Source organism: Carassius gibelio, chromosome B11 (assembly GCF_023724105.1).
Source record: "Carassius gibelio isolate Cgi1373 ecotype wild population from Czech Republic chromosome B11, carGib1.2-hapl.c, whole genome shotgun sequence".
NCBI classification, from domain to species: Eukaryota; Metazoa; Chordata; class Actinopteri; order Cypriniformes; family Cyprinidae; genus Carassius; species Carassius gibelio.
This window is the reverse complement of record NC_068406.1, coordinates 10,569,329-10,582,432: the sequence shown is the minus strand read 5'-3', so window position 1 is coordinate 10,582,432 and position 13,104 is coordinate 10,569,329. Positions and strand designations below refer to the sequence as shown.

Below are 13,104 nucleotides of genomic sequence, written 5' to 3'. Positions count from 1 at the left end.
TGGATACAATTTAGAAGAATGAACATAAATAATGGTTTCACTTTAGTCTGAAAGACCCTGTTAGGATGAAATAATTATATACTGGAACACTTAAAAATTATTTCTTACAGTAAAATGGCCTGTAGAGTGACAGTCCACAGCCCAGGCCAAAGCAGACAGAGAAAAAATGGTAATATTTATCTGTATGAAAAGTATATAACAATGAATGAATGAATGAATGAATGAATACTGTACAACTTTCGGTTTCGATTTTAAAATCTGATCTGGCAAACTTACAGTGGTTGTAAACATCCAGAGCACCCTGAAGACAGAATTGTACAGTAACTGAACATGCAGAATTAAAGTACATCTTTCTTAGTAACGAGAGAGCGCTAAATAAGAACTTACCATCGGGATGAAAGTGCACCTTGGAGATGTTAAACGCTCATTCTGCTACTTCCTCTTTTGATTCAGCCATGTCAGCCTTCAACCTCGGCAGATAATAATGATGAGCTTGCATGAATAAAGCATATTTTCACCTTCAGATTGATGGGTAAAACCAGTTTTGTGGTTTGAATGTCCTTTAATCAAATGCTTTCTGTTCTATTCCATTCAATTGTGGTGGGGACACAAAAGCAAATCCCAGTTTTTCAGTCAATTGAAAACACAATGATAGACAATTAAGTTTCAACTGTTGAGCAGGGTTTTTCAGACTGGCTCCATGAGGTATGACGTTGGACTACAGAAAAAGATCAGTTTTATAAAGTATATAAACTGTGGCAACAACTACTATTATCAAAGTACATGTTTTCCATAAAATATTTTAAGATTTTTTTTTTTCAAAGGCAATAAAAAATATTTAATTTAAAATTACAATAATTATTTACTTTTTCACGTTTTACATTAAATTAAATTAATTATAATTTTTAACACAAAGTATAAATAGGTATTTTTACATAAACGATGTTAATATGCCTATTTTATATATATATTTTTAAAAGAAGTCCCTGATTTTAAAAACATCTACACCACACAACCTGAAATTTTACCATCAGCAGATGGAAGCATTGAGCAACATTTGAAATTGAATTTGGCATTCAATCTATGGACCATCTGTGCATCTGTGTTGCCTTCGTGTACAGAACACAAAGCATTATGGGTCTTGTAGTCTAGCACAGCTCTAATTCAACGCATGCATATTTCAATGGAACTACATTACCCTTAAAACAGGAGAGACAAAATCACTTCGTATTCCTGCTAGATGATCTCACAGCAAACCGAGTCCCCCTCCTAATCTCCGGAATGACATCCGAACCAGAGAAAATCATGGAGATCTACACTGAAACACGGGGTATAAGTTTGTAAAATTGAATTTGAACTTTCACATTAAGAATAGCGCCTCCAATAAACTTCAACTTCATGGTTGAGAAAGAGGAATCAACGGGCTCGGTCCGTTATCGCCTGTGTTAGAGTGTGCCGGGTGATGGCAAACATGTCCGGGGAAGAGGACGGGTGTCCCGAGGCGCAGCTGGTCTCTGAAGCCGGGCCCAACTGGCTCCGCGCGGAGAACGAGCGCCTGACGCGGGAACTGAGCGAGACGAGCCGCGAGAAGATCCAGGCGGCGGAGTATGGGCTCGCGGTGCTGGAGGAGAACCAGCAGCTCAAACAGCGCTTCGAGGAGCTGGAGAGCGAGTATGAGAGCGCCAGACATGAGCTGGACCAGCTCAGAGAGGTCAGACCAAATCAGACAACAATGTTAGAATGTTGCGGCTTGACTGAAATGTAACGGTGTGTTTTTGGAAAAAGGAAAAGTGTATCAGTCTGCCTGCTCCACCCATCGTTGCTCGTTTTCTGTACTTTCATTGTTCTTCAGCATGTACTTTGCAAAAAGTGCCAGCGATAATAAAAAGAAGAAATAGGAAAAAATATCAATGAAACTGCGGATATTTTTGCTATTTTGAGGTGCTCGTTATCGGTCGCTTTGTCAGCATATATATAGGACCGGTATAGTGTAAAATAACGCAAAACCTGCGTTATTGTAATCACTTATGGACAGTTAATTTTAATTTTTTTTTTAAATGTTTTGTTGAAAGTTGAGTTTGCTTAAGTTATTTTTGTTGTTGTTTGTTTGTTTGTTGAAATCAAATACAAAAAGCATCGAATATTATTTAATTCTGGTCTCGTTTTACAAATGACGCTTGACAGAATAAAATATTCATTTAAAATCGTCCGCAAAACATAACTTTTTGAATTGATATAGGCTTGACGATACAGACTAGATTACATCAGCTTTCAAATTACAAAGGTGGAATGCTAATTGTTAGCTATAAAGATATAAAATAGCCATTCAGTTTAAACTGTACCATGTATTATGACTTGTTAAACTCCACCTCAGTTTGTATTATAATTATTGTGCATGTAGGATATATGGTCTTAAATTAATGTGACTAGATGGAATATTTGTACTTTTAATAGTCCATTTGTCACAATTCGTTGTTGTTATTGATAAAATATTGTTGATGCATATAATAGTTTGTTGTTTGCTGTTTTTATTGTGTCAAAAGTGTATATATATATATACGGTTTTGCATTATTGGGGATTTGGGAAAAAATCAACATTTAGACATCTAGAATGAGAAATATTCTGTCAGTACCAATTATGTAAATGTCATTTACTCTTTACACAAGCCTATGCTAAAGCCCAGTTCAATAAAGTTACATTTATTGTAGAATTTAAAGTGATGGCTTCATCACAATAACCTAAGAAAAGACCACAGGATATCCTGCCTGCTATCTATGGAAGAGCCGGATATTCATTTTACAATTAGAGGAGATTTATGAATATATTTAAAGTCCCTTAAAACCCTTAATTTATTTAATATCTCATGTTGTATGTTCAGCATTCTAATATATAGACAGGTGTGAATATATAATTTGCGTGTTGTTGATCAGAGGCTGAAGGTGAAACAATTACGAGAAGTGAGATGTGGATGTGAGAAAACACGTGGAGTAGATGTTTCTTCCTGATAAAACATTCTGCAATAAACCGAGACTGGAATGTAGGCTGTATATGAATTGTTTTATAGACCTAAATAAACTCAAGTTGTGTTCTCAGCACCCCTGAACATCTCTCTCTCTCTCTCTCTCGCCTACGACTTCCTGTCAACACAAACATGCATCTGAGCTCAGACATTAATCCTGATTGTTCGAATTATAGTTTATTTAGAGCCCGTCTTTGTTCTGTACTTACTTCCTTCTGCTCTAATCTTTTCTGCACCACTAAATAGAGGACGCTGTCTTCGTCATGTAGTAAGAAGATCTGGGAAGAAATCAGGCTAAAAAAGCACCTCGGTCTTGACTCACGTCCACTGCCTAGACTGATCTCACACTAATGGTGTCAGCAAGGGGCTTCAGCTGGAAGCAGTTAAACTCTTGTACAAATGCTTTTGTGTGTCATTTCAAGCTGCTAGACTTCTGTAGGTCAGTGCATGAAGTCAGATTACTAGGCAGATTATCTTGCATGAGTCATTTTATTAATAAAAGCCATTCTTCCTTATTAATGCATTTTATATATATAAAATACACTTTCAGATTTTAGGTTACTATTTAGAAACAGTCTAGTCACAATTTATTGGTTTGTTTACATTAATTTTTAAATTTAATTTGAATATAGGTTTATTTAAATTTATGTATTTATTTAATATTTGTTATTAATAATATGTATATTATTTGTATTATTCTAATTATTAATATGTATATTATTACTAGGTTAACATTTTTAAAAAAATTCAGGCCTGTTATTAGTTACCATTTATTTTTTATTTTTTTTTTGTTTTATTTTATTTATTTATTCATTTACCATTTTTATCTTCACTAATTCATTTTAATTTTGGTCCTGCAGTGTGGGAAAATAATTTGTAAAAGTTTTTTCAACACCACAGTAAAGAGGGGATATGAAACCATAAGAGAGTGCATACGCAGACACGTTAAGATAGGTGTGATCAAGACTCAGACACGCTGGATCAGACGGGGTGAGGTGAAAAGAGAAGACCAGCTAATCCTTTCCAAGTAGCCTACATCAGATCTGCTCTCTCACGTTAACTCATTCTCAAAACACTCTGTAAGCATAGTAAGACCCAGTCTTGGTGAGATTAGTGTTCCTTATGTGAAATGCCGATAAGATCTGTTTCTAGGTTAAGTCAATATGACCACAGAAAGAGATCTAAATATTTAGCGCAGTAAAAAATATTTTTGCCTGCCTTCAGTTTAAAAAATAGTGTTTACACTACAGCTCCAGTCTAGAGTTTTATATGCTGTATGCACATAAGCTAATTATGTTATTGACATATAAAAGTTTATTGTTAGGAAGATGTCGTAATGTTTTTTAAATGTCTCTTATGCTCACCAAGACTGCAATTATTTGATCAAAAATGCAGTGACTTTATGAAAAATTCTTAAAGTTTATAATAATATTTTTTATAATTTAATTTATGTTTTCTATTGAATATCATTTAAAATGTAATTAATTAATGTAATGCGAAGCTGAATTTGCCGGTCTTCAGTGTCACATGATGATTTGCTGCTCAAGAAACATTTCTTCTTATTATATCAGTGTTGAAAACAGTTGTTCTGCTTAATATTTTTGTGGAAATTGTGATAGATTTTCATACAAATAGCATTTATTTGAAATATCTTTGGTAACATTATCAATGTCTTTACTATTACTTTGGATTAAATTGATTCTGAATAAAATCCCAAGATTGTAGGAATAGCATGCATTTTTTTTCTTTAGTAATACAATAATCACTGAAAGTAATATATGAATGGAATTTTTTGAAATTTTTTTTTTTTTACTTTTAATATGAAATCAAAAGATGAACGAATGAATGAATGGTACACTGATTGTGTATGTTGACGACTTGAAGTCAACTTTTTTTGTTTTGTTGTACAATATAAATTGTACACACACATTCAATGTTGTGTGTTTCAAAAACTTAGTTACAAATCACTTGCCGCAACTTTTTTTTTTTATCTCTTTATTTACACACTTTGTATGATTCATAAATTGAAAACTGCTCTCCTAGAACCCATTAGAATTGGTAAAACTTTGGATTCCCTCTCTGTAAAATTCTGTGCAGATAAGAAGTCTTGTGTTTGACATCCCTGAAGTCTCAGTGGAAGACTTACACAGCAGTGGCATGGATATATTTAACAAGGCCTTTTCTCAGTTTTAGTTATACAGAGTAAGCTGCGAATGCATCTCTGGTTCAGTTTAAGCAGAGCAGTACTGAGAATTGTAAGTCGATTATGAGATATTCAAGGAATCAGTTTATTCTACACAGGAATGTTGTATCATCTTTCATTAAAGACCTGATCACAAACATATTCTTTAACCAATAGTTCAGGAATCGAGAGAAACACACAGTGTTGGGTGTTGTTGCCGTTGTCTTTATCTATGGAATCTCTGTTCTGGAATCAGAATAAAGGTCTAAAGAAATGTCTTGGCAGCCCAGAGTGACAGGTGGACAGCTGCCAGGTCTTAGCAGCAGCTGCCGTGGCAGGAGGAGGACTTAGTGCTGACACCATTTCCACGTCTCTTTTGGTCTCACACGCATTCAACGTTTGTAAATGACAAAAATCACAATTCTCCTCCGATAAATGTATGTTTACTGTTTCACAATGTAAGTGGATAAATAAACCATTGAGAATATGAATATGTTTATTTTCTGAAAGTCCAGAGGGACTTTGAAGAAACATCCTGATGTATGTTGCATTGTTAGGCCTTGCATCTGTGTGCTTGGTCCATCATACATCAGTGGTCCCTGCATGCCTTTCTGCTAGCCACCAGCACTAACGGAGCAGTTAACATTTACAGCTTGTACTGCCATGGTTGCGCATGTGTGTGGTCACTTAGTCAGGCTGTAGCATGCCAATGACATCATTCAGACTGGCACACAACTTTAGTGGGGAACAAAAGAGATTGAGCGTTTGATAAGAAGAGCTTTTGGACCGTATTCAATTAGGGTTTTCTGTAGCCAGTTACATCATCAGTTTGCAGGAAATGCATCTTTGAGCTTTACAAAGTGTCCCACATACAAACTAAACTTCAGTGTCTAGTATAGGCCCAAACAGAATTGACAGACTTCTATAGCCTAGTATAGCCATAGTGCTAGAACTTGATAGACTTTGTTCATTATTCTAACCTCAATCTCTCTCTGATCTCTCTGACCTGATCTTACAGGCATACGGCCAGGTTCACTCCACACATAGGAAGGTGGCTGCAGATGGGGAAAGCAGGGAGGAGTCCCTCATCCTTGAGTCGGCATCTAAAGAGGCGTACTATGAGCAGAGAGTGCAGGAACTGCAGGCTGACCTGCGACAAACAAAGAACACCCTCACCAGCACCCAGGCGGAGAACGAACGTCTGGCCACCCTTGCACTAGAGCTGAGAGAGGTTTGCGGGTTGAGTTTACTAAACACATTTATGAACTTTGTCCACATGAAAATATACTCCACAGCAAACAAACCCAGTGAGTTATGACCCTAGTAATGCTACGTCTATCTTCTATATAGATCTTAGTCTTGTGTCAACTAAATTTGTTGTGTCTTTAAGAATAATGAGATTGTGGAGCTCCAGCGCAGTCGCCTGCGTGACGATATTAGAGAGTACAAGATCCGCGAGTCTCGTCTGCTGCAAGACTACACTGAACTGGAAGAAGAGAACATCAGCCTTCAGAAACAAGTTTCCACCCTTAAACAGGGTCAGGTTAGTAGCACCGACCATTGATCACATCGAATGTGAGTGTGGAAAAGTAGACAGAGTTCCAGTCCCAGCACCATCACCGTGGAGAAACTTTGGATGAAAGTGTTTTCTTAATGATGACTACAATTTTAACATAGTGGGATTTATACAAGTCTGGTGTTACCATACTGTTTGTCTTTGGTTTGTTTCTCATACATCTCTGTTCTCTCCCAAAGGTGGAGTTTGAGGGACTAAAGCATGAGAATCGCCGCTTGGAAGAGGAAGTGCAGTACATGAACAGCCAGCTAGAGGATGCCATTCGGTTACGTGAAATAGCTGAGCGTCAGCTAACAGAGGCTTTAGAAACCGTAAAGACCGAACGGGAGCAGAAAGCAGCTCTCCGAAAAGAATTGACACATCACATGACCCTGGGAGACTCCCTTCTTGCCAGCTCATTGGATGGGCTCAAACTGAGTACAGACGAACCAAATAACGATGAGGCCATTTTGGCATTTGAAAACGGATTAGCTAAAGTCAGTGAGGTTAACGACGAAGATAACCGATTGTCTTCTCCCAAAAGAGATGGAAACATCCGTCCCGCACCAAGTCTGGTTGATGACTTGTTGACAGAGCTGAACATCTCTGAAATCCAGAAGCTTAAACAACAGCTCTTACAGGTATGACTGTTCTTCACATTTAATTGGCATTCAACTTTTTGGTCATCCTTGTTGACACAGTCACCTTAAATGTAGAATTTGTCCCCTCCATTTCATCCTGCAGGTGGAACGAGAGAAGGTGGCTCTACTCACCACTTTACAGGACTCTCAGAAGCAGTTAGAGCATGCTCGAGGAGCATTAGCTGAACAGCAGGAAGCTATGACGAGACTTAGTGACGATTTGGGTGTAATGAGGAGATTGCAGGCAGGCAAGGAGCGGCAGTCAGCCCTGGACAGTGAGCGAGAGCGGGACAGTCGGGAGGACAATGATGTGGACTATTATGAGCTGGATATCAATGGGCCAGAGATACTTCGGTGCAAGTATGAAGTAGCCATAGCAGAGGCAGGTGAACTGAGGGAGGAGCTTAAGGCACTAAAATCGGAGCATGATGAGGTGAGTGGGACTGAGAAAACTTTAATTTTGTTCAATATTCTTCTTTTTATTGATGGGGTGATGATTTAGTGTCAACGTGATTATGCATGATTCTTCTAGATGAAGGCAGAGCATGAGGAGGTACGGGCACGACTGGAGGGACACGTGCGTGACCTCAGTGTTCAAGTGTCTCATTTGGAGAGCAGCAGCCGTGCAGACCGTGATCAAGTCACTCGGTTGGAAAAGGAGCTGAAGGAAGTGAGTGCAGTTGCCGGCGAGACAGAAGGAAGTCTTAGTGTTGCCCAGGATGAGCTTGTCGCCTTCAGTGAAGAGCTTGCAAACCTCTACCACCATGTCTGCATGTGCAACAACGAAACCCCGAATCGTGTCATGCTCGATTTCTACAAAGAGGGTAAAGGAAACAAGACCGAAGGTAAAGATCTTCAGTCTACGTTGACGCAAACCAGTGACAGCACAGCTGAGACACCAAGGTCTAACTCCACCGCCGCTGACAGCTTGACTTCTGGAACACCAGTCAGAGAAGATCCAGGTCCTGAATCAATGGACATCTACAACCTAGTAGCTATAATTCGGGATCAGATACGCCACTTGCAGAAGGCGGTCGATCGTACCACAGAACTGTCCAGGCAAAGAGTTGCTTCTCTAGAGTTGGCCGCAGTGGCGGATAAAGACCAGGCTGCTTGCATGGAGGAGATTTTAAAGCTCAAGTCCCTGCTGAGCACTAAACGAGAACAGATCGCCACGCTGAGGACTGTACTCAAGGCCAATAAACAGGTGAGAATAAAAAAAGATTAGCTTGGCAAGGGTGTATATGATGCTAGAATATTGATCTTCTTGTAGACCATCCAAACATACTGCTAGTTTTTCAAGAGCTTTTTTTAAACGGTGGTGTGGTTCTGTCCTCTTTCAGACAGCAGAGGTTGCCCTGGCAAACCTAAAGAGCAAATATGATAATGAAAAGGCCATGGTCACTGAAACCATGATGAAGTTGAGGAACGAGCTGAAGGCTCTTAAAGAAGATGCCGCTACATTCTCCTCTCTCAGGGCAATGTTTGCCACCAGGTAGTGCGGGAACACTACTGAAAGTTGTTTCTCTTCCAGCTTTCTTTGTCTGGCTCATCCCAACCAAATAACCAGAAACAGTAGGGTTGCTTAATCCAGGAACTAAATCTCTCCTGTTCTATCCCTCTTTCTCCTTTTATTCATTAGATGTGATGAATACGTAACACAATTGGACGACATGCAGAGGCAGCTGGCTGCAGCAGAGGATGAGAAGAAGACTCTGAACTCTCTCCTGCGTATGGCCATCCAGCAGAAACTGGCCCTTACACAGCGATTGGAGGATCTGGAGTTTGACCATGAGCAATCCCGAAGAGGATCTGGTGCTGGGCCAGGCAGCCGTGGGAAGGCTTCATCTGGCCGTGGGAGGGGACCCTTATTGTTTTCCAGCCCCCATGTAAGTCCTAGACTTCCATGTAAGAACCGACCACAACCACACGGCCTCATTGGAAGTCCTGCGGTTTTCTGCAGTGAGAAGTATAAAATTCTGTGTGACACTGGATCCGATTAACACCTGTGTGTTACTGTTACTCATCAGCGTCCTCATGCTAACTAACATTCATTTTACTGTATGTGTACTTGGGATAAAACAATGCTAGCATGTCACTGTTTGTGCTAACAGTTCTGATGGCTTCTCCTGTAAATCTACCTGGAGATACTGGATGGGTTGGCAATACCATACTATCTATACTGTAAAAAAGAATCTGTAATATAAACGTAAAAAAACGACAGCTCTGGTTGCCGGAATGTACCGTAAAAAAATATGAGTATTTTAAATATTTTACGGTATTAAATTGACAGTTAAATACCATAATTTCATTAACTGGTATAATGTTAATATACCAGTCTACTGAAGTACTGAAATCTGTTTTGTACTGTACCTTTGTAATACACTGATAACCACCAAATGCATTTGGTGATGAAAAAAATATGATGAACCAAAGCCCATCACAAGCAGCTTTTAAATAATAACATCTATAGAAGATGCACAGTGTTATTCACACAAACACTAAACACCATCGTGATAACACACATGAAACTTAAATAATGCAATAAACACTCATTAAACAACCCTAATATACAAAACTGATAAGAAAAAACTAAGAAACATTGTTATATCAAAAAAAAAATGAAATAGAAAAGAGTTTTGGGAATGTCAATTTACGGTTATTCACTGTAAATTATCACTACAATGATTCACTTCCAAAAACGTTATACTACTGTAAAATTACATGTAATGTCCAATACAGTTTTCTTTTTACCATATATAGTAGGGGAATTTATCAATAACCATTTAACAGGTTTTTACTGTAGCATTTTTACAGTCTTTTACCGTTAAATTCACGATAATTTTTTACAGTGTACTAAAGTTATCACAGTCACTACAAGTAAAATAAATTACTACAAGATTTTTTTGTAATAGACTAACTCCAATATTTGGATACCAAATTGAGTCTCTTTTGTGACTTTTTTATTATCGAGGAAGACCTGTACTCTTGACATTTGTACTCGTTTTTTTTAAGAAAGCAGGTTGTAGTGCATGCAATTTTCTAGTGTGCATTGATTAATTGCATGACCTACCACATTAGACAAATAGTTTAGTATATAGCCAGAGCACACTGTACAAACAGATATATTATATTCAGTTGCAACTAAACTCAATGAAACCTAGATATCCATAAACAAGTATTGAGGAAACAATACTTGGAAAATGGCTAAACATGGTCAAATAAATTTGTGTCAATTTGTCTTTTCTCTCTGAACATCTGAGCCCAATGTTTCTACTTTAACCCAACCAGCAATGAATGTCATTGAGTTAAACCCAGTTTCACAAAGCTAGTCTGTTAATCTCTGTGTCAGTGCAAATAAATCTGTGTAATCCCAAAAGAGACGCACCTTACTGAGCCTGCTGGGAGCTTTGCAATCCAGGTTGCAACCCTAAAGAACATAATTGATGCTACAGATAAAAATATGACTAAATTGAGAGTTTTCATAGATTATGTTTAGAATTTTAGTTTTGTTTGCACACTTAGTCATCCATGTCTTGGTTGGTTTTGTTCATACTATTTCATCTAGCTTTTCAGCATAACACATTGTCCATGTTGTCTTTACAATGTGTCTCTGAACCACTGTGCATGATCTGTTGCTCTCACTTTTAACCATTTATATTAGTTGGCATGTTGTCTGTTGCATGTGAGTCTTCAGCTTCCTGCAGTCCATTGCATCTGGAAAAATGAGTCCTCCATGTTTTGCTGTGTACTAATGAGTCTAACCTGTCTCAATGTTGACGGTAACTTTCACTATCCAGTGTGATCAGCTTGACTTAAGATATATTAATTATTCACAATACATTTGGATCAGTTATGATATAATAATTCTCATGATCGTTTTGTTTTTCAATTTTGCAGTAATTTTATTAGCTCTGGAGATTATCCGCAAATGGTCATTTCCCTCTTCCTTCGCTCGACACATACAGTACGTCCAGAATACACATGCCTGCTCCAATTATGGAAACAAGAAATTTGTCCCTGGATGTGGCTGCAAGAAAACTCACAGGCTCACATGTAAAGCCAACCGACCTATGTAATCATGATTCTGACTTTTACTGTGGTATTTTTTTCTGCTTCATTTTTGTTTAATGTGCACTATTAGTGCATTAGTTATGTAAGAGATGCACATTTCAGTATACTTGGCACATCTTTTGTTTTTGCGAATTTTACGTATTTAACTGAAAAACAAAAATAATATAAGAACTGTGGTGTGTTTATAGTATTTTATGCTTAACTGTCAGGTTTTAAGCATATTCCAGGGAGAACGATTATGTTAATAAGGCCTATATTTGTTTTTTGTTTCATGTGTAACTCAGTTTGAGGAACAATAAGTTTGACTTGCTCCTGAAAAGTTTGGAGTCAATTTCCATAGTGGGTCAAGCATGTTAAATTAACCACATAAAAAATATAAATTCCAAATTGGAATACTTTCTACTTTTTTGCCAAATACTGCATTAAGGTCAGCATTTTGTATTTTTACATTGCAATACATACCTGTTTTAAACATCGATTATCTGTTTTGTATAACCCTCTCATAAGACCTCCTGTGCCTTTTATGCAACTATTTGTTTTTGGTTTCATAAATCAATCTAAAGCCATAGAGTTCAGTATTTCTGTCAGTATCCCTCACTTGGCCCACATCTAATTTGGAAAATAATTAAACACTCCTTGTGAATGTCGACTCAGATTGCTGGTTTAGGAGATTTTAAATGTTAGTAAGAACTAGGTGTGTTCAAAATCATACATTCCTTTGAGGAAGTAATGATTTCTGATGGCAGTCATCTTGGCTGTCTGTTGATATTGTTGGTCATTATTTTTCTATGTGTAACCTTGCTAATAATTGAGTTATTTGTTTGTATTTCAGCAAGCAGAAAACTTTGCCTCAGAACATTTGTGCCATTTCAAATTTAAGACGTATTAAAGTTTTAAAATAACCTTTCCTTTTCTTTTTCTTTTGACTAAAAAGTGCAATTTTGTGCTGTTTCTGGAGTGTATGCAATAGTTTTCTATTTGCTGAAACTGCTTCATCAGCCATGTCATAGCTTTATATGACATTGAGTGTATTTTTACAAATTTTTATAGAATGACCTCACGTATTTGTTATTATTTATTCATAACCTTGGCTCATAATCGGTTCAGTATTAATGACTAGGTTTGTATGCATTATTACCGGCACACTCTTTGCATTTCTACTTGAAATCTGACAGGTACAATGTATGCTATAATGCCTCGCCTATGTTTTTTTTTTTTCCTTCTTTTTTTTTATCATTATAATTATTATTGTTTTACAGTGCTGATGTCAATGTTCTACTTTTTTCTAATCCTTTGCGCTCTGTAGTTTATCATGAGGAACACATTATAGGCCCTTGTCTGTCTTAACATTTCTCACTGACAAAAAAAGAAGCAAAAAAATTAATAAATAAACTAATATAAAATATCACTGTTTGCTTCAGGTCCTCAAATTTTGTCAGACATAGTTCCAAGAGTCCAGTAGTGCTGGGATGTTTCACTGTTGGCATCATTTCATTTGACTATATTCATGAAGTTACAGATTATATGAGCAGTGCTGAGTGAAAGCAGAGTTGGGAAAGAATTTGAAAAGAACAGGCTGAGTGCTTTTCCATATACGTAATATATTTTTTTTAAATGATAAAAAATTATGTA

The 13,104-nt window shown here is 37.3% G+C and overlaps 1 protein-coding gene across 2 annotated transcripts; it reads left to right on the top strand.

Annotated features, from left to right (window-relative positions):
* Positions 1–1,257: 1,257 nt before the first annotated feature.
* LOC127968084 (protein bicaudal D homolog 2-like) lies at positions 1,258–12,880 on the top strand. Of its 2 annotated transcripts, none has more exons than XR_008155889.1 (9): positions 1,258–1,711; positions 6,221–6,433; positions 6,593–6,745; positions 6,958–7,398; positions 7,502–7,831; positions 7,931–8,605; positions 8,742–8,893; positions 9,041–11,180; positions 11,299–12,880. XR_008155889.1 is itself a non-coding variant. In XM_052568975.1 (9 exons), the coding sequence occupies exons 1-9, from the start codon at positions 1,463–1,465 to the stop codon at positions 11,299–11,301; spliced, it is 2,463 nt and encodes an 820-aa protein (XP_052424935.1). In that variant the 5' UTR covers positions 1,260–1,462; the 3' UTR covers positions 11,302–12,880. The 2 variants fall into 2 exon arrangements, 1 of the variants encoding a protein (XP_052424935.1); XM_052568975.1 differs by having other exon boundaries at positions 1,260–1,711; positions 9,041–9,287.
* Positions 12,881–13,104: the final 224 nt, after the last annotated feature.

Bases quoted from the DNA above. Each gene is read 5' to 3' on its own strand.
- LOC127968084 (XM_052568975.1), top strand. From the start codon at position 1,463: ATGGCAAACATGTCCGGGGAAGAGGACGGGTGTCCCGAGGCGCAGCTG. The intron at 8,606-8,741 runs GTGAGAATAAAA...GTCCTCTTTCAG, and splicing joins TACTCAAGGCCAATAAACAG to ACAGCAGAGGTTGCCCTGGC. The intron at 8,894-9,040 runs GTAGTGCGGGAA...TTTATTCATTAG, and splicing joins AGGGCAATGTTTGCCACCAG to ATGTGATGAATACGTAACAC.